An 18,280-nucleotide genomic window follows, 5' to 3' on the forward strand; every position below is an offset into this window, starting at 1 on the left:
AGGTACTTGTAGGAAGCTTTTAACAACTTTTACTATTCGAAAAACAACTCTTTAATTCTCTAATGACTCATGAACATTAATCAAATTTATGCTGGAGGTAAGCCATTTTGCGCACCTGAATTCTGCCGTTAATATCAACCAGTTGGCTCAGGCCATTAACCTCGGGCATTCACTTCAGCTTAGAGTGTAAAGCAAGAAATCTACGTTATTAACATTTTGACAAGGAGTGCTTTGGAGTATGTATTTGTATATTAAAGGTCACTGTGAATCAAAAAAAAAATTGATATAGAGGTGTTACTGTCTGGTCATCCTCAGCAATCATCATTGCTGCTCCTCCACATCGCCAGATAAGAAGTTATACAAAGTAGTCCAATCATAATTGCTGTCATCCGGAAAGCTTCGATGGAGGTGATAATTATAATGACAAAGGAAGTACAAACCTGTCCTCACCTGATACACCGACAAATCTACGTTATTAACATTTTGACAAAAAGGATAGGTGAGGTATGGGGTACCCTTCTGTTCTTCCCCAATCACAACATGGATTCCAAACTCCTTTAGCTTAAGGTTCACTTCATCTTCCTCAAAAAGCACTGAAACATTCACTTCATCGCCAGCTTCCATGAATTGATTCACAAAATTCCAATGGCTTAACCATACCATCTCCTTCAGGTCATCTGAAATGCCCATGAATGTTGGGCTGTATATCCACTTCAGATCCTTTGTCCTATTACTCACTTCAATCATGCAACACTCGGTCCAATGAGCATTTCTCCAATAAACATTTCTTGAATTACCAGAATGTCCATCAATTTGTGCATAGACAACACATACATTCAAGCCTTGGATCTTGATATTAGGAAATGAAGGTACCTTGAAACATATTGAAGATCCCATGCACTTTATGCTGAAGCAGCCTGGAACTTCACTACCAGGGAGAAAAGTGCTAAATATACCCAATTCATACAGTCCCTACAACATGAAAATCATCATTTTTAACTCTTACCGATATGTGTGTGTGTGAGAGAGAGAGAGACAGAGAGAGAGAGCTCACCTGGAGGGGACCTTTTATTTTAGTTCTAGTCATGTTATTCCACAGAGACACTTCAATATTTCTCAGGAATTCCATGTCGGACAAGCCCAAATTGCTGATCATTACTTCATCAAAGTTTCCAATGGGTTCTAACTTGAACAACCCCCGAACCTCAGTTAGATTGTCAGAGTAATTCATCAACAAATGCAGTGAACCCAACAGGTTTGGTAGATTTGTTATTGTTTCCAGTGACCTGCATCTTAATAAATACAATTCCCTTAAACTCATTGGAAGCTCCGGAAGAAACTGGAGTTTTGTGCACTTCTCTAGATCAAGAACCTCCAGCAGAGTGAGACACTTGATGCTCTCTGGAAGGCTACAGATTGGATTTTCACTTAGATCCAAGTCCTGCAACAGGGATAGGCTGCCAAGATCATTTGGAATAGCATCATTTGATAGGTTGCAGCCAACAAGACTCAAGCTTGATAATAAGCGTGGTAAAGAATACAATGAAAAGCTGATAGATTCTGGACTTCTTCTTGGTCCCAAAAGCCAATCCCGGAAGTGTGAAGGCCATGATCTAACCGCAGTAGTCATGGAGGGTGATTGACTTATGGCAACCCCATCAGCATGGAGTATTTTCAAAGATTCCATCTTGCTTAGCTCCGTAGGCAACTTCTCGAGCTTTAAACAACCAGAGAGAATGAGTATTTCAAGAGATTTTAGCTGGCCAATTTTCAATGGAAGCTTCCCAAGATTTTCACAACCTTTTAGATTCAAAAGAACTAGTCGCCCTAATTCCCCGATTGATTCATGAATCTCAATCAAATTTTTGCAATTTTTAAGAATCAATTTTTCAAGATTGGGGACTTGTGAGAAGTCAGGAGTATTGGTAAGACCATGGGAATGACTGAGATTGAGGATTTTCAACGATCTGAGTAACTGTATAAAAAAGTAGAAAATATTAGCATAACACACTTGACAACCAAAGCATTTTACCAAGGCACCACGCAATAGCCCATTTAGAAATTAATTTTATATGAATATAAATATCAATCACAAACGAAAAGAAAAATAGGAAAATAGTTTGTATCAGACCTTGTATCCAGTCCAAGCTTGTTTCAAGTTGCTATTGCGCATGTCAAGGGCAACCACACACTCCAGATGAAGGCCACTGGGTATAGATTCTAAAGGGAACCCACGCCAACACAACCATCTTAACTTACTAGGGAATTCTTCATAGTCTCCTCTAACCCTTGCATTATTCAGCTGCAGTAGTCTTAACCTCTGCATCCTTGAAAATGCATCAATTTGAAAATCTACTTCATTTGATATGGAATGCGATCTAATTGAGGAGAGCCCAGAGAAGAAGCCTAGACGACGCCGCTTCAATGAATTGTTTTCGGAAAGTAATGTAGGTTTGTCAAGAAAATCCTCTGAATGGTGTCTTTTTGCATTATTTAAACCAAAGAATTTCTCAATGGACCTATCTTCCTTAGACGCATTCAAGTTGAGGATGAGGCCTTCAATGGAATCTGTTCCCTGATAAGAGAACTTAAAAAGTAAGCACGCCAACTAAAAAATATACAAATAGACATCACGAGAAGCATATTTCTTACAGTTTTGTCATTTAATATGCTAAAGGCGTCCTTGTGATGCCACAATCTGCTGCGTTTCCCAGGCTCCTTGGGTGATTCTTGGCGTATGATTTCTCTCCCCATGTCCCGAAGCAACTGATGCATTGTCAGCTTGTTATATTCATCGATAGTTATGAGACATCTATCAATGAGATTGTGAATCCCAACTTTTGTGTAGAAACCACACTCATCTAGTATTGCAATTGTGAATTCTTTATCCTTTCTAACAAAGAAACAAGAAATGTCGAGGAATAAATTTCTCTCGTGGTCATCTTGTAAGGAATCAAAACTTATTTTAAGTTTTTTTAGGATCTGACTGTCAGGAATAACTTCCAATTTCTTTAATGTACCTTCCCACACATCTACAGGTCTGCCAGATAGAGAAGAACCCAACACTTGAAGAGCTAAAGGAAGCCCTCCACAGTAGCGTACAATCCTTTTTGAGTACTCCAAGTAAACTTCAATGGGATGGTCTTGTCCAAAGGCATGCCAACAGAAGAGCTGAAATGATTCATTCTCGTTTAGTTCCTTAACTTTGTGCATCTTATACCGTTCATGTGCCTTGAGTAGTTGCTCATGTCTAGTGGTTATGACAATTTTACTTCCTGGATAAAACCAATCTCGCATAATGAGTACTGCATTTAATTGGTCTAATTGATCTACATCATCAAGAACAACTAAAACTCTTTTACAGCAAAGAGCATCTCTAATCTTAATGATTCCTTCATCAACACAGCTAATTTTTTCTTTTCTCCCCTTTACAATATCTGAAAGAAGTCGTTTCTGTAAACTAACCAAACCATTGGGCTGTTCTGATATTTCTCTAATATTTGCAAGGAAGCTGCTACCTTCAAATCTGTCGAAGTTTAGGTTGTACACAGTTTTGGCAATGGTGGTCTTCCCAATTCCCCCCATTCCACAGATTGTCACTATGCCAACATCCGTTGATCCATCTTGTACCCACGAATTAATGTCTTTTACACGAGAATCTATTCCAATTGGGTATGGACCAACACTCAAAACTGTGCGATTCAACTTATTTCCAATCTCTCCAACAATTTTTTGAATAAAACGTGACTCTTGCCTGCAAAATGCAATGGAAATGGATAAAGTGCTATTTAAACGTCATCTATTATAATGAAACAACAAGTGATGATTATGAATATAAAATAAAACAAATTACATGGTGTTCAATTTTTGGCCATTACGACTCATATACAAGCATATAGACTGCTATATATTATGATAATCTCGAATTGACAGAATTACATAGGTTATACTATGTTAATGATATATAAGAGGAGGAGGAAGATAAGAAAAAAGATAAGAATGTTCAAAAAATTCATACTCCAATTGAAATAACCAAGTTCATGAAAAGGAATTCATGTTTTTCACAATCCTAATGATATTTCCTTGTTTTAAAATTCATCTACTTATTTTCCAGAATTTTTGCAACTACTGACTGTATTCTTTTGAAGTGCTTTTATATGATTTTAAACAACTTAAAATTTGAGTTACTGAAGAACTTTTAACTCAAACCCAGCTATACTTCTTTGTATCTTAATTCAAGATATGTATATAATTTATTTTATACATATTGTGGCCTTCACACACGCCTTGAGTTGTAAATAAAAATGATTAAACATGTTGCTCGTTTTACCCTTTCATGTTCGATCCATCCTTTTTTTTCCCTTCTTTTTCATGCCATCCAACTAGAAATCTTCTTATGATCAAATCTATATATTAGTGGTATAATACATTTCACAAACTCATATAATAATTTTCTAGACTTAACATCCAGTATTTGGAAACCACTATACCACAAATTATGAAATAGGACAGTGATACAACATTGACTTTATATTACATATGCATATTGGATAGCAAGTCTTTTGCATCTACTTGAAGTCAAGCTTTCATATTTTATTAATACTTTGGCTAAAAGTATATATGTATATATATCATTTCAAAAAAAATGATAAATAATACATAGATAGTATTAATAGCGTTTCAATACATTTCGACTAGTTTAAAACATTGGCATTAAAAAATAATGTGAGAGTGGATAACATTAGCATCTAATGGAATGAATAATTTGAAAGTATAAATAAACAGTATTAACACTTTAAGAAAATTACACATCTCTTTTTTTGTTTTTTTGATAAGTAAGAAAATTACCCATCTCTTAAAACCATCCCTGCCATATCTGCAACTTCTTTCAGAGCTTCCTTCCACCTCTTTATCTTGTCCAACCCCGCCTCTTTTCTTTCTTCTGTCTCCATCTTAAATCGCTCTTCATGTATGGCAAATGCATCTGCAAAACTCCCTGTCTGCTTTCTTACATGGGACGGATCCACATGATAGAAGACTGGCAGAATCATATGACCAACAGTCTTGTTGTGCCCAAGGATATTCAAGAGCTCATCAAGACACCATCTTGAAGATGCATAGTTTTTTGAGAAGACAATTATTGAAATCCTCGACTCTTGGATTGCCTTATTTAGTTCTAGGGCGATATTTTGTCCTCTCTCCAGTGCATCATCGTCCCTAAATGTGCGTATTCCTGCATGTAGTAGAGCTGTATAAAGGTGATCAGTAAATGTATTCCGCGTGTCATCACCTCTGAAACTCAAGAATGCATGATAAGAACATCGACTTGAGGAGGCTTCTTGGGCTCCCATAGCAGCGATCAAACAACTCCCTTAGAGATCAATGAACAAGGGATATATGTAATCTGTGCAGGAACAACAAGTATTTGGGTATGGCTTCAACAAAAATAAATAAACAAACAATATTATATACTCAAATAAGCAAAGTCAATTAAATCCCATATGCGAACCATAGTACATAAGGAAAATGTTAAAGGATATGCTTCACTGAATTACACATGAGGCAATGGTTAAATGGAAACACACGTATCAAAAATCCAGACACAAAATGCTTCAAAGTGGCTTCACAAAGGATTTAGCACAACTCAACTCAACCAAATATCATCTCAATTATTTGCCGTATCTACATGACTCCCATTCCACCATTTGCTCTTTCTAGGGTTAATTATAACTTCAATAAAACTACATGAACTCGTGTTAGTTTTGTCTTCTTATGAACTCTTTATTTCTTAACTGACAAACATTCTCTCCCATAAAACATGACTAGGAACAACTGTTGTGTTTGGGAGCACCAAATTGGCTCCTATTCGTATTTGGTGCTCCCGGAATTAGCTAAAAATTTCCTTTCAACTTCAAAGACTGAGTTGATCACATAAAACACCATAATTTAGGCACTCCTCAACTTAACCAACATCATCCATCTTCAATCTTCCCACCTATTAAAGAATTGAGCCCAGGTAATAAAAACTCTTTTGGTATTTCTTGACCTCCGGTCTTTATTACATCTCCATATATATATATATTCAACTTTACTAAATTTATATATTCAGTTTTAATCTTACTTATTTTAAATTTAGTATGGTTAATTCCTACTAGCTTAAACTTCTAGAAGAAATGGGATACTTGATTTGACACACACAGACAGAAATATCAAGACATCAATATGTAGTTTCAGTTTTTTTCATGGATGCATACACTTGCAACAACAGATGAAACAGAAACAGAACATACACCATAATAAATAAAAACTGATTAATGAACATACAAAATAAACTTGAAATGTAGAGCAATGGATGTTCAATTCTAAAGGGTTACCTGTAATTAGCAAAATACCCCAAGAAATTGATTGATCACTCCACTTAAAATTTGAATTTGTTCTTGTCACTGATGAAGAGAGAGAGGGGAGAGAATAAAAAGGTCGAGTGAGAAAAAAGGGGAAGTGTCAAATAATAAAAGGGCAGAAAAAGGAAGGTAAGAAAAGAACCATTGGTGCGAGGTTATTAAAAAAAAACCAATGGTGGGATCCACAGGGAAAGTGTCCTTGTAAGCGGAACAACCAGAGTCGACTTTGATTAATCGGTCAATTTGTGACACGTGGTATGATGTCTAAGTTTACGGATTTAATGATGCCACGTGGTGTGACTCTATATTTTGAGATTTTTTATTTATTTAATTTGTCTTATTATTTTGGAACATGTGATTGTCCTAGTCATCATCATATGCCCGACTAGAGTGTTTTGTTTTTTTTTGAGTTCCACTTTAATATTTCTTTGATCTCTATGTGTGTGTGGGCGCGCGCACACACACACAGATATATATTCTTCTGAGACATGCTAGCCAGGCTGGCAATTATCAATTAACTTTATTAGTTGACCTCAATGCAGGGTAAGAATTGGAATTTTTTTTAGTGGGGATAATTTTTTATTTATCCTGTTGTTGGGGTTTATGTTGGAAAATTTTAAGAGAGAGAGAGAGAGAGAGAGTGATTGATGGATATGTTAGACGACTTTTTCTCAATGAAATATCCAAAAATCAGTTTTCAACTTGAATGACAATCACAATCTAAAAATAAAAAAGGGCCATTTAATTACGATTCTTTTATATATCTTTTGAAACTTTTAGAGTCTGTTTGGTTAGACAAAATTTTTTATAAAAAGTGAAAGTGAAAGAAAGAAAAATCAAGTTTCTATTATGCATTTGGTTAACAGAAAATATTTTGAAGAAAATTGTAAGAAAATATTATTTTATTAGTTTGGATAGCATGAAAAAGAAAAGAAAATGATTCTACTTACCGAAAATACCCTTATAATTTTAAATAGTAAAAAAATAAATAAATTTATGTTTGATAAATATTACTTATACTTAATTATTTATTTTAGTAAGGAAATAGTGAAATATGGAATAGAATAGTATGTGATATCATAATACAAATTTTTTTTTTTTCTCCTCTCTCTATATATATTCACTTATTCCTGTGTAAACTTGAATTCTAATCTTTTATTTTTTAAGATAAGAAAAATAAGTTTTTGGTAGAATGGACTATCAAAGTTCAAGTATTGATTTTCTCTTTATGTTAGTTTTAATTTTATTATTTATTATTTATTTGTAAATGATGTAACTGAATACTATATATCTAATTACAACTTTTTCACTAAGAAAATAAAGTCATAGACAGATTATGTAAATTATTTACGAATCATCAATTATTTATTTCAAAATAATGTTTGATGTTAGGTATGAAAAAAATTGTGTTAAGATAATGTAAACTAGTTTTCACCTAACACTCTTGTTATCAACAAATACTTATGTATATATATAATAATTCTTAATCATTATCAATTATAGAAAAAAATATTTTACTTATTTAAGACATTTCAAAAAAAAAAAAAAATGAAAAAAAAATAATTCAGTAATAAAAGGAAAAAGTTAATTAATTCTGAATGCACATATAAAAAAATACAAACAATTTAATTAGTAATATATGATTTTATAAGAAAGCAATTTATAGAAGAAATAAACTCTACTTTTCATAGAAATCTATGTAATTAAGTAAAGAAGAGGAGAGACAACTAACATGAGTATAATAGGAAAGTAATATATACTTATAAAAAAAAAAAAATAGGAAAGTAATATATGAAGTACACAACTTTTGCGAGAAAGTGAATTTCCCTATGTTTTTTGCACGAAAAATTTTGAGAAAAATTTTCAGATATCGGAATCCTACTTTCCCCAAAACTTTCACTTTCCCTCTAACCAAGCTTCCAAAAACTTAAAATATTTTCTTTTTCTTTTCTTTTCTGGTTCTTTGACGCTAACCAAACGGATTAAAGTTTGACGGAAAAATTTTAAATTTTTAAATGAGCAAAATAAGTATGCTAATGGTGTGCATTTTTTGAAAATAAATATAAAAATAAAATCTTGAATCTTTTATAATTGTAGTTGAATTTATGTTTATGACGATTCTTTTATATATCTTCTGGAACTTTTAAAGTTTGATGGAAAAATTTTAAATTTTTAAATGAGCAAAATAGGTATGCTAATGGTGTGCATTTTTTGAAAATAAAAATAAAAATAAAACTTTGAATCTTTTATAATTGTAGTTGAATTTATGTTTATGATGTGGTGTCAAATTAATATATAATAAATGTCACTTCCACGAAAAGAAAGAATTTGTTCTGGTCACTGCTGAAGAGAGAAGAGAGATGCAAAAATGAGGAGTGAGAAAGAAAGGTGGACCTCATTCATAATGAGCTCCAACAAAATGAAGAATTATAAAGCGGGTGTGAACTTAGAAGAGGTGGACCTCAGCATAATGTGCTCGGGTTGAAACCGTAGAATCTAACATTTTCATTAATGGATTTGGATCCTTAAATATTCTTTAATCGAAGTTTAAAAACTTTTAGAAGAAATCAGATCCTTGATTTGACACGAACAGAGACAGAAATATCAAGACATCAATATTGGCCAAACATTAAGAACGAAGAAGCCAAACCTAGTGGCTAGTTTGGATGCACACACTTACAACAACAGATGAGTCAAAAACAAAACATACAGCATAATAAAATAAAAATAAAAATTGATTAATGAACATACAAAATAAACTTGAAATGTAGAGCAATGGGTGTTCAATTGTAAAGGATTACCTGTAATTAGCAAAATACCCCAAAAGATGGATTGATCACTCCACTAAAAATTTGAATTTGTTCTTGTCACTGATGAGAGAGAGAGAGAAAGGGGGGAGAATCAAAAAGTGGAGCCAGAAAGAAGGGGAAGTATCAAATGATAAAAGCGAAGAAAAGAACCACCGGTGGAATCCACAGAGGAAGCGTGTATGTGGGCAACCTGAGTGGACTATAATTGGTCAATTTGTGACACGTGGTGTGCTACTATATTTTGGGCTATTGATTTAAATTTTCTATATTTCTTTTTTTAATTATCTTAAGGTACGATGATATATAAGTTTACGGATTAAATAATGCCACATATACTCTATTTTTATATATTTTTCTATTTATTTAAATTGTCTTATTAATTTGGAATTTGCGATTGTCCTAGTCATCGTAGGATCGACTAGATTTCTTTAATCTTTCTTTGATCTCTATGTATATAATATATTCTTATGAGACATGTTAACCTGGCAATTATTAATTAACTTCAGCAGGGTCAGAATTGAAATTGGTATTGGAATTGAAATTGGAAATGGAATTTTATTTTCGTGGGGACAATTTTTTAATTGTCGTGTTGTTGTGGCTTATGTTGGGAAATTTTAAGAGAGAGAGATTGATGGACATGTTAGACTACTCTTTTAGGACAAAGTTGTTGATTTCATTCAAATATCTAGACTCTTCCTCAATGAAATATCCAAAAATCAGTATTCAACTTGAATGACAATCTAAAAATGGGATTTCAAATGTCTTGAAAGAGAGGTGGTTTAATTACGATTCTATTTTAAATTTTCAAAGCTTTTAAAGTAGATGATGAAATTTTAAATTTCTAAAGTTCAGACCAAGGTAGGTGGGTGAATAAATTTATAGGTCTTTCACAATTAGGTTTAATTTCAATGATCATCCTTGAAGTTTGGACAAATCTCACGTGAAAATATTTTTTTAAAATTACTATCGCTCATATTACAAACGTTTGTTTTATTTTTCACTTACACTCCAATCGTTACCACGCTCTGACACCATGTAAAATAACTTAAATATCCTTTGACTTTGTCAAAAGAATTTTTTAGTGTAAATTACACTGACACCGCTTCAAATTAGGTCAAATCTCACATAAATGAGCATTTTGGTTTTAACTTTTCCTCACATTTGGAAAAGTGGATCCGTATTTCACTTACGACCCCAAATGTCAGTTTTCATGCTGTCAGAGTACTTTTAGGTGTAAAATGACTACAATACTCTTTTGACTTCTTGTTGACTTGGGAAAGGTGTTCGATTTTTTTCCTGACAAAAATACCCCCCCGAGTAATCCATTGAAGTTGTGTGCATGCAACCATAATAGTCATTCTCAACAAACCCCCAAAAACCCACCACCCCCACCCCCACCCAAGTACTTCGGGAAATAAAATAAATGTATGCATGTGCTTGAACTTACATCAGTTAGAGGGGGGCAGACAATGACAATCAAATACAAAACATGAAACTATAATTGCAGCTTGAAACAAATGGGTCACATAAAACATAATAAAAGTGAAATACAAAAAAATTGGAAATTCAAAACGAAAAGAGTTGAAGTAGTAAGAGAGAATTTTAGAAAATATCAGCATTTACCATTCAATGTCATTCAATTTAAAAATAAATCTAAGAGCTAATACTGTCAATTAATGTAATCGATAAATAAATAAATAAATCAAATCAAAATAAAAGACTATTTTACGGAGGCATCTAGCAGAAAATAATAATAATAAATCACTAAACCTAAAATTAGAACACCATTATATATGCATTTTGAATTACATGTCATTGCTATAATTTAGTTTTTTTTTTTTTTTTTTTAATTTAGTTCCTCTGTCTCTTTATATAGCAATCTCATTCATTTTGGCGTTGGAAATTGTGCTCTACATGTCTTCTTCCATTGTAAGACTGACAAATTACATTGTCACTAGATCAATAGAAGATAGACAAAGGTAAGAAGAAAAAAAAAAGGCTGTTACAAAATTATATATAATAGTAATTAACACGAACACACTTGCTCTGTTATAAAATCAATAACTTTTTTTTTTTTTCCCTAGAAAATCAATAACTAACTACAAGAGAATATGAAAATTTTAATGCTTGTTATTTTGGAGGGTAATTTACACGGACAACATTGTTCGATATTAAGCTTCGTCAGCCATCGATCATAAATCGTTGGCGGTCTTTTTCAATTACAAATACTTAAAGAAAATTGTCAACGACCCGATTTAAGATCAAGTTCTAACAACTATTGGATTCAATGGACAAAGGAGATTGAATAAGAGGATATTTTTTTTCTTTTGTAAAGAAAACCGTAGAGGATTATACCCAATTTTCATAAATTAATAAATTATTGTTTAACCAATATTTCTATATTTACATATACAAAATTTGTGTGTACAGGATACTTGATTTGACACAGAGAGAGAGAGAGAGAGAAAAAAAAAAAAAAAAAAAAAAAAAAAATCAATATGGATCAACACATTAAGATCTATATGTAGTTTATGCATATTGATTAATGATCCATGATATAAACTTGAAACAGAACATGCAAAATAAAAAGAAACAGAACATACAAACTAAACTTGAAATATCGAGAAATGAGTGTTCAAATGTAAAAGGGTTACCTGTAATTAGCAAAATACGCCAAGAAATTAATTGATCACTCCACAACAAGATTGAATTTGTGCTGGTCAATGATGAAGAGAGAGGAGAAAATAGAAAAGAGGGAGCGAGAAAGAAGGGAAAGTGTGAGGAGAAGAGAAGGAAAGAGCCATTGGTGGGATCCACATAGGAAGCTTCCCTGCAACCAACCAAACAGTGGTTTTTCAACTCAACCTGAGTGCACTTTGACTAATCTGTCAATTTGAAAGGCATATTCCTATATGCTCATCAGTGGTTTCTCTTTTAAACCGAGTTAACGAGATTGAGAATGAGTCTGGGTTGAAAGTTGAAACTCTACAATCTAAATTTTGTATATTAAATTTTCTTTATTTATTTCGCCGTATTTAATGCTACAAACTCTTTGTGTAATTACAAAGTTATTTGTTTATTCATAATAAGTCAAAGAACTTAGTGGGCTTATTTTTATTTTTATTAAATTTGATCAAATTGAAGTGACAACCGGCTAACGTGATTTTAGGTTAAGGTATTTTTATTGTTTATTTTTTATTTTTTGCCTTTTTCTTTTTAAGGCCATTAAGATAAGAAGGGCACTGTAATGATGATGTGATCTCTCTCCGGACTTCCCTTTCATTGTTTTTCCTTTTCAATTTATTTGTTTATTTTATTTATATTTATTTCCTTTTTTTTTTTTTTAATTTCATATAAATTTTATTGACTAGAAGCGTTGTCTCACTCTTTGCCTTTGCAACTTTGCAACTGCTGTCACCGGGCTTGCACACTTTTACTATTGTGCTGCAAGGATGTAAGGGTGCACTTCCTGTTTGTTTTTTTTGAACTCTAAAATATATGAATGGACCCTTTTATTGTTAATTTTTTAATACAATTTAATACTAAAAAATTTATATAATGCTAAGAAAACAAAACTATCAACTGCATCTAAAACACACAAAATGACACCATACACCCAACACCCCTCTTCGCCGCCGACCGTCTCTCCTCGTTGCCGCTCTTTGCAAATTGTCTTCTGTTGTCGAGAATCGATAGAGAGATCACCACCACCGATCGCCTAACACCTCCACCTCCACCGCCCCCACCCAACACCTCCATCACCACCACCCATCACCCAACACCTCCACCGCCCAACTCACCACCGCCCCCACCCAACACCTCTATCACTATCAGAGACTTTAGGCAAACAGAGGCGAAAGCAGCAGCAAACTCATGCTTGAAAGCAGAAAACGGACCCAATCTATATAAATCATGTGTTCTACATACACATAGGGGTCTAATACCTTGTCATGTATCATCAGACATTTAAATCAATTAATCAAGTTTCTTTAGATTATATGGATGTCGATAAACATAAGGAAATACCGGGTTAGGCCAGAACATTAAAATGAAGAAGTGTTGGGAACTTTGGTGAGGTCACGAATTAACTTCTCGTTCTCTCACTAGTTCCTCTCACCTAGGGCTGCAAGTTGGGCGTGCTAACCCAGCTCAGCCCAGCCCCAACCCCAACCAAGAAATTTTGAAATTTGGACACACAATTCACAAATCGAGTTGATACTCGGGTTGGGTTTTGTCAAAACCCAGACAATTCGGGTTGGGCTCGGGCTCAACCCGAACCCAACCCAAAACCCATAATTAAAAAAAAATAAAAAAAATTCTTTTCTCTCTCATCTCTCCTCTCTCTCTCTTCTTTCTCTCTCTCCTCTCTCTTCTTTCTCTTCTCTCTCCTCCCGAATTTTTTTTTCCTCTCTCCTCTCTCTTCTTTCTCTGTCTCTTTCTCTTTCTCTTTCTTCTTTCTCTTCCTCTCTTTGCCCGAATTTTTTTTTTTTTTTCTCTCTCTTTTCTTCTTTCTCTTTCTCTCTCTGCCGCCGTCCGCCGCCGCCGCCGTCACTTCCAAAAACAAAACCCATACATACAAGGTAGCAGTTGCAGAGAGAGAGGGGGGCAAGCTTGAGAGTTGAGAGACAGCGGCTGAAGCTTGCGAACGGCGAAGCCGAATTAGAACTGCCGGCGATGGAAACTGAAAGATATGGGTTTTGATTTTTTGAACAATCTGAAATGATCTTAAATATATGGGTTTAGAACTTTTGATTCTTGTAAACAGATCTGAAATATATGGGTTTTGAACTTCTGATTCTTGTAGATTTTGTAGTTTGAAGTTGCAGAGAGAGAGAGAGAGAGAGAGTTGAAAGAGATGGACGATTAGGGAGGCTAAAATGATTTACCTTAATTTTTCAAAAAAAAAATATAAATAAAATTTAAAAATCCAACCCATCAACCCGACCCGACCAGCCCGAAAATATTCAGGCTGGGTTTTGACTATAACCCTTATTTGGTACAATTCGGATTGACCCAACCCAACCTGATTCGGGTTGAGGTTGGGTTGGGACTGGGTTGGGTTGGGCCAGCCCAACTTGCAGCCCTACTCTCACCTCACTGTTTCTCTCACTAGATCGTCCCTCCACCCCACTCAATTCATCCACCACCTCCGTCTTTCTCTCTCTAAAAATGAACTTTCTTTTTTAATCAGGAACAAGAATGAAAGAAAGGATCTGATGGACCCATCATAATTTTAGTTTGGCTCCCCTGTTTGGTTGTTTTACAGTGACCATTAAATTAAATCTAATAATCGACCACATTCTAAACCCACCTATATTACATTCTCCTTTCAACACGAAATCATTATCACTATTTCGAATTTTCAAATTTAATATTTACCAATATCATTAGCTATAACAATAAAAGGTACGTACTAAAAAATAAAAATAAAAATCTCTTCACCTCTCGAAATCACGTTTCATCACTAATCGAAATTTTATTTTCTTTAAAAAAAAATTATAAATGTTAGAAAATTGCATCCATGACTTAATACTAAAGTTGACATTGCGTATTTGTTTAGGTGTAAAAAAGAAATAAAAAATTATACTATTGACATACAAAACATCAACTAAAACATTAATAAAAAAGTAACATGTGATTTGCACAACACTTCACAATTTTAATTATTATATACCTCCCTAAATGCATGCTATTTAAAAATTAGAAATTTAATCTATTGTTCTCGAACCTCTCTGTCACAAATTGTTTCATCTTTCTTGTTAATTTTGTTTTATTTTATTTCAAATTTTAACTAGTTGTAAACACTTTCCAATTACTCATACGTCATAATAAGTCGTATAAAATATTTTTTCTAGTTCTACTATCATAACAAAAATTTATTGACATAATGAGGAAATTCACAACATAAAATTATATTATTCTATGAAATTTCAGATTTTCATTATAAATTAGCTGTTTTTCTTAATTTTTTCTTTAATACTGCTATTATCATTATCATTTTTTTTTTTTTCACTATCATCATTTTTTTTTTGGGAAGCAAAAAAAGTATGAAAGACTGCTAATATGTAGAGTAACATCAAAGAAAATAAAAATTCTAATTAGTGGTGGTGAGACGTTCCAGAGGTGAAGCAATTTATATTTTTATTTGTTTGGTACTTACCTTTTATAATTGTAATTAGTGGTATTGGTAAATTTTAAATTTAAAAACTAGAAATAATGATAGTAGTTTTATATTAAAAGGAAAGTATATAGGTGGGTTTGGAATTTGCCCATTAGCTTTAATCTAATGGTTATAGAAACTGCGAAAGAATTTTCTTACTCCATGGGGAGCAAGAGATCACTAATTTATAGATATATGTGTATATATTTACTATATATATGTTTTGCTGTTTTATATATTTATATAGGAAGGCTCCCATGCGGTTCAAAATAACGGACTTTTCAACCAACCAAAAGTCAATTAGGAAAATTACACTTTATTACCTTATTAGACATAACCATAATTAATTTACCATAATTAGCCAATACCTTTATATAATCTCTCTCTTTAATCACTTCCATCGTTCTTACAATCTCAACCACTACCGCCATATCCACATCCTTAGTGCCATATCCACATCATCACAACCATCATCTTCATCATTACAGCCACAACACAACTACCATATTCATTCTCCAAAATCGGATCCAGGTCACAACTATTAAACACAAGTACTTCTATATCTAGAGCCAATAAATTGCTAGAATTTGGAGATTTTTTTATTTCTGTCTCATATGAGCAATTGTTAAAGGCGTCCATATGATGCCACAATCTGCTGTGTTTCCCAAGTTCCTTGGGTGATTCTTGGCATATGATTTCTCTCCCCATGTCCCGAAACAACTAATGCATTGTCAGCTTCTTATTGTTATCTAATATTGTAATTGTGAAATCTTTGTCCTTTCTAACAAATGAACAAGCAATGTTGAGAAATAAATTTCTATCATGATCATCTTGTAGAGAAACAAAGCTTATTTTAAGTTTCTTTAGGATCTGACTGTTAGGAATAGCTTCCAATTTCTTTAATGTACTTTCCCACATATCTACAAGTCTGCCAGACAGAGAAGAACCCAACATTTGAAAAGCTAAAGGAAGCCCTCCGCAGTACTGTACGACCCTTTTTGACTTCTTAGAGTAAGCTTCAATGGGATGATCTGGTCCAAAGGCATGCCAATAGAAGAGTTGAAACGATTCATGATCGTTTAATTCCTCAACTTTGTATATCTTATCAAGTTCATGTGCCTTCAGCAATTGCTCATGTCTAGTTGTTATGATAATTTTACTTCCTGGACAAAACCAATCTCGCATAACGAGTATTGCATTTAATTGGTCCAATTGATCCACATCATCAAGAACAAGCAGAACTCTTTTACAGCATATAGTATCTCTAATCTTAATGATTCCTTTATCAACACTACTAATTTTTACTTTTCTCCCCTTTACAATATCTGAAAGAAGTTGCTTTTGCAAGCGAACCAATCCATTGGGTTGTTCTGATATTTCGCTAATATCTGCAATGAAGCTGCTACCTTCAAATTTGCCGAAGTTAAGGTTATAAGCAGTTTTGGCGATGGTTGTCTTCCCGATTCCCCCCATACCACAGATTGCCGCTATGCCAACATCCTTCGATTCATATTATATCCACGAATTAATGTCTTTTACATGAGAATCTGTTCCAATTAGGGATGGACCAACACTCAAGATCATGCGATTCAATTTTTTCCCAATCTCTTTAACAATTTTTTGAATAAAACTTGACTCTTGCTTACAATTTGCAATGGAAATGAAAAAAGTACATTTAAAACATCAACTGTTAAAATGAAACAACAAATGATGCTTATGAAAATAAAATACAACAAATTACAAGGTGTTCAATTTTGGCCATTATGTTGACTCATATACAACCATACACACTAGACAGAATAACACACATTATACTATGTTAAAGATATAACAAAAAGAGAACAATAGAAAATACAAGAACGTTCACAAAATTCAGATTCCAAGTCATATAAGCAAGTTCATGAAAAGGGATTCATGCTGTTCACAATTTTAATGATATTTCCATTCTTTAGGCTTCATCTACTTATTTCCAAAAATTTTGTAACTACTGACTATTCTTTCGGAGTGTTATTATGTGATTTTAAACACCTTAAAGTTGAGTTACTGAAGCACTTTTAAACCCATAACCTACTAGACTTCTTTGTATCTTAATTCCAGATGTGTCTATAATTTGTTTTATACTTTAACCTTCAAACGCCTTGAGTTGTAAACTAAGAAGCACGGACACGGAGACGACACGGACACGGCGATACAAAAAATCCAAAAAAATTAGGACACGGAAACGGGAGGGACACGGCGAATAGCATATCATATATATATATATATATATATATATATATGATGTAATACTTTAAAAATTACTGAGTATTTTTTATCAGCCTCATAATAAAAAAAATACACAAATCATAACTCATCTACTATAATAGTGTAATGACTAGCCTTAAATATCTATTTGTTTTGTCTAAAATTGCATATTAACCTTACAAGTTTAAAATTATTATGTACTGACCACATAAGTGAGTAAAACTTGTTAAATAACTTCACATATTTATACTTTAACTTAATTTTCTTTCAAAAATTATCTTTTAGACCCCAGAAAATAAGACACGCGTGTCAGACACACACCCCTGGCATGTCGGACACGTGTCCGCGGAGTATCCGTGCCGTGTCCGAAAATTAAAAAATAAATAATTCCAAACATGTTTTTAGTGTGTCCGACACGGATTCTTCGTCCATTTTGACATGTCCGTACTTCCTAGGTTGTAAATAAAAATGATTAAACATGTTGTTCGTTTTAGTCCTTTCATGGTCAATCCGTCTTTTCTTTTTCCTTCTTTTTTCAAGCCTTTTGAATTGATATCTTCTTATCATCAAATCTCTATATAAATGATATAGTACATTCGATAAACTCAGATTCTTAGTAAAATTTAAACATCCAGTATTTGGAAACCACTATACCACAAATTCTG

The 18,280-nt window shown here is 33.2% G+C and overlaps 2 protein-coding genes across 7 annotated transcripts; both read right to left on the minus strand.

Annotated features, from left to right (window-relative positions):
• Positions 1-266: 266 nt before the first annotated feature.
• Positions 267-12,046, minus strand: LOC132300231 (disease resistance protein RPV1-like). 6 transcript variants are annotated; one of them, XM_059797238.1, is made up of 7 exons: positions 11,866-12,046; positions 9,203-9,271; positions 4,849-5,404; positions 2,653-3,754; positions 2,132-2,575; positions 1,055-1,975; positions 267-972 (listed from the first exon to the last, which is right to left on the minus strand). In XM_059797238.1, exons 3-7 carry the CDS (start codon positions 5,349-5,351, stop codon positions 322-324), a joined length of 3,621 nt encoding a protein of 1,206 aa, XP_059653221.1. In that variant the 5' UTR covers positions 5,352-5,404; positions 9,203-9,271; positions 11,866-12,046; the 3' UTR covers positions 267-321. The 6 variants fall into 6 exon arrangements, with proteins under 6 accessions (XP_059653221.1, XP_059653225.1, XP_059653224.1 ...); XM_059797242.1 differs by lacking the exon at positions 9,203-9,271; XM_059797241.1 differs by lacking the exon at positions 9,203-9,271 and having other exon boundaries at positions 4,849-5,435.
• Positions 12,047-16,091: 4,045 nt separating this feature from the next.
• On the minus strand, positions 16,092-16,874 carry LOC132301420 (disease resistance protein RPV1-like). The gene has a single exon (XM_059798671.1). The coding sequence runs from the start codon at positions 16,842-16,844 to the stop codon at positions 16,092-16,094; it is 753 nt and encodes a 250-aa protein (XP_059654654.1). The 5' UTR covers positions 16,845-16,874.
• Positions 16,875-18,280: the final 1,406 nt, after the last annotated feature.

This window comes from Cornus florida, unplaced genomic scaffold (genome assembly GCF_030987335.1).
Source record: "Cornus florida cultivar Cherokee Brave unplaced genomic scaffold, ASM3098733v1 CherokeeBrave_3.0.0_Hap2_Chr03, whole genome shotgun sequence".
Taxonomy (NCBI): domain Eukaryota; kingdom Viridiplantae; phylum Streptophyta; class Magnoliopsida; order Cornales; family Cornaceae; genus Cornus; species Cornus florida.

Excerpts from the sequence above, each read along its gene's own strand:
- LOC132300231 (XM_059797242.1), bottom strand. The coding sequence starts at position 5,351 with ATGGGAGCCCAAGAAGCCTCCTCAAGTCGATGTTCTTATCATGCATTC. Across the intron at positions 3,755-4,848 it reads GGGATGGTTTTAAGAGATGG|GCAAGAGTCACGTTTTATTC; the intron begins GTAATTTTCTTA and ends TGCATTTTGCAG. Across the intron at positions 2,576-2,652 it reads GCATATTAAATGACAAAACT|GGAACAGATTCCATTGAAGG; the intron begins GTAAGAAATATG and ends TTCTCTTATCAG.
- LOC132301420 (XM_059798671.1), bottom strand. The coding sequence starts at position 16,844 with ATGGGGGGAATCGGGAAGACAACCATCGCCAAAACTGCTTATAACCTT.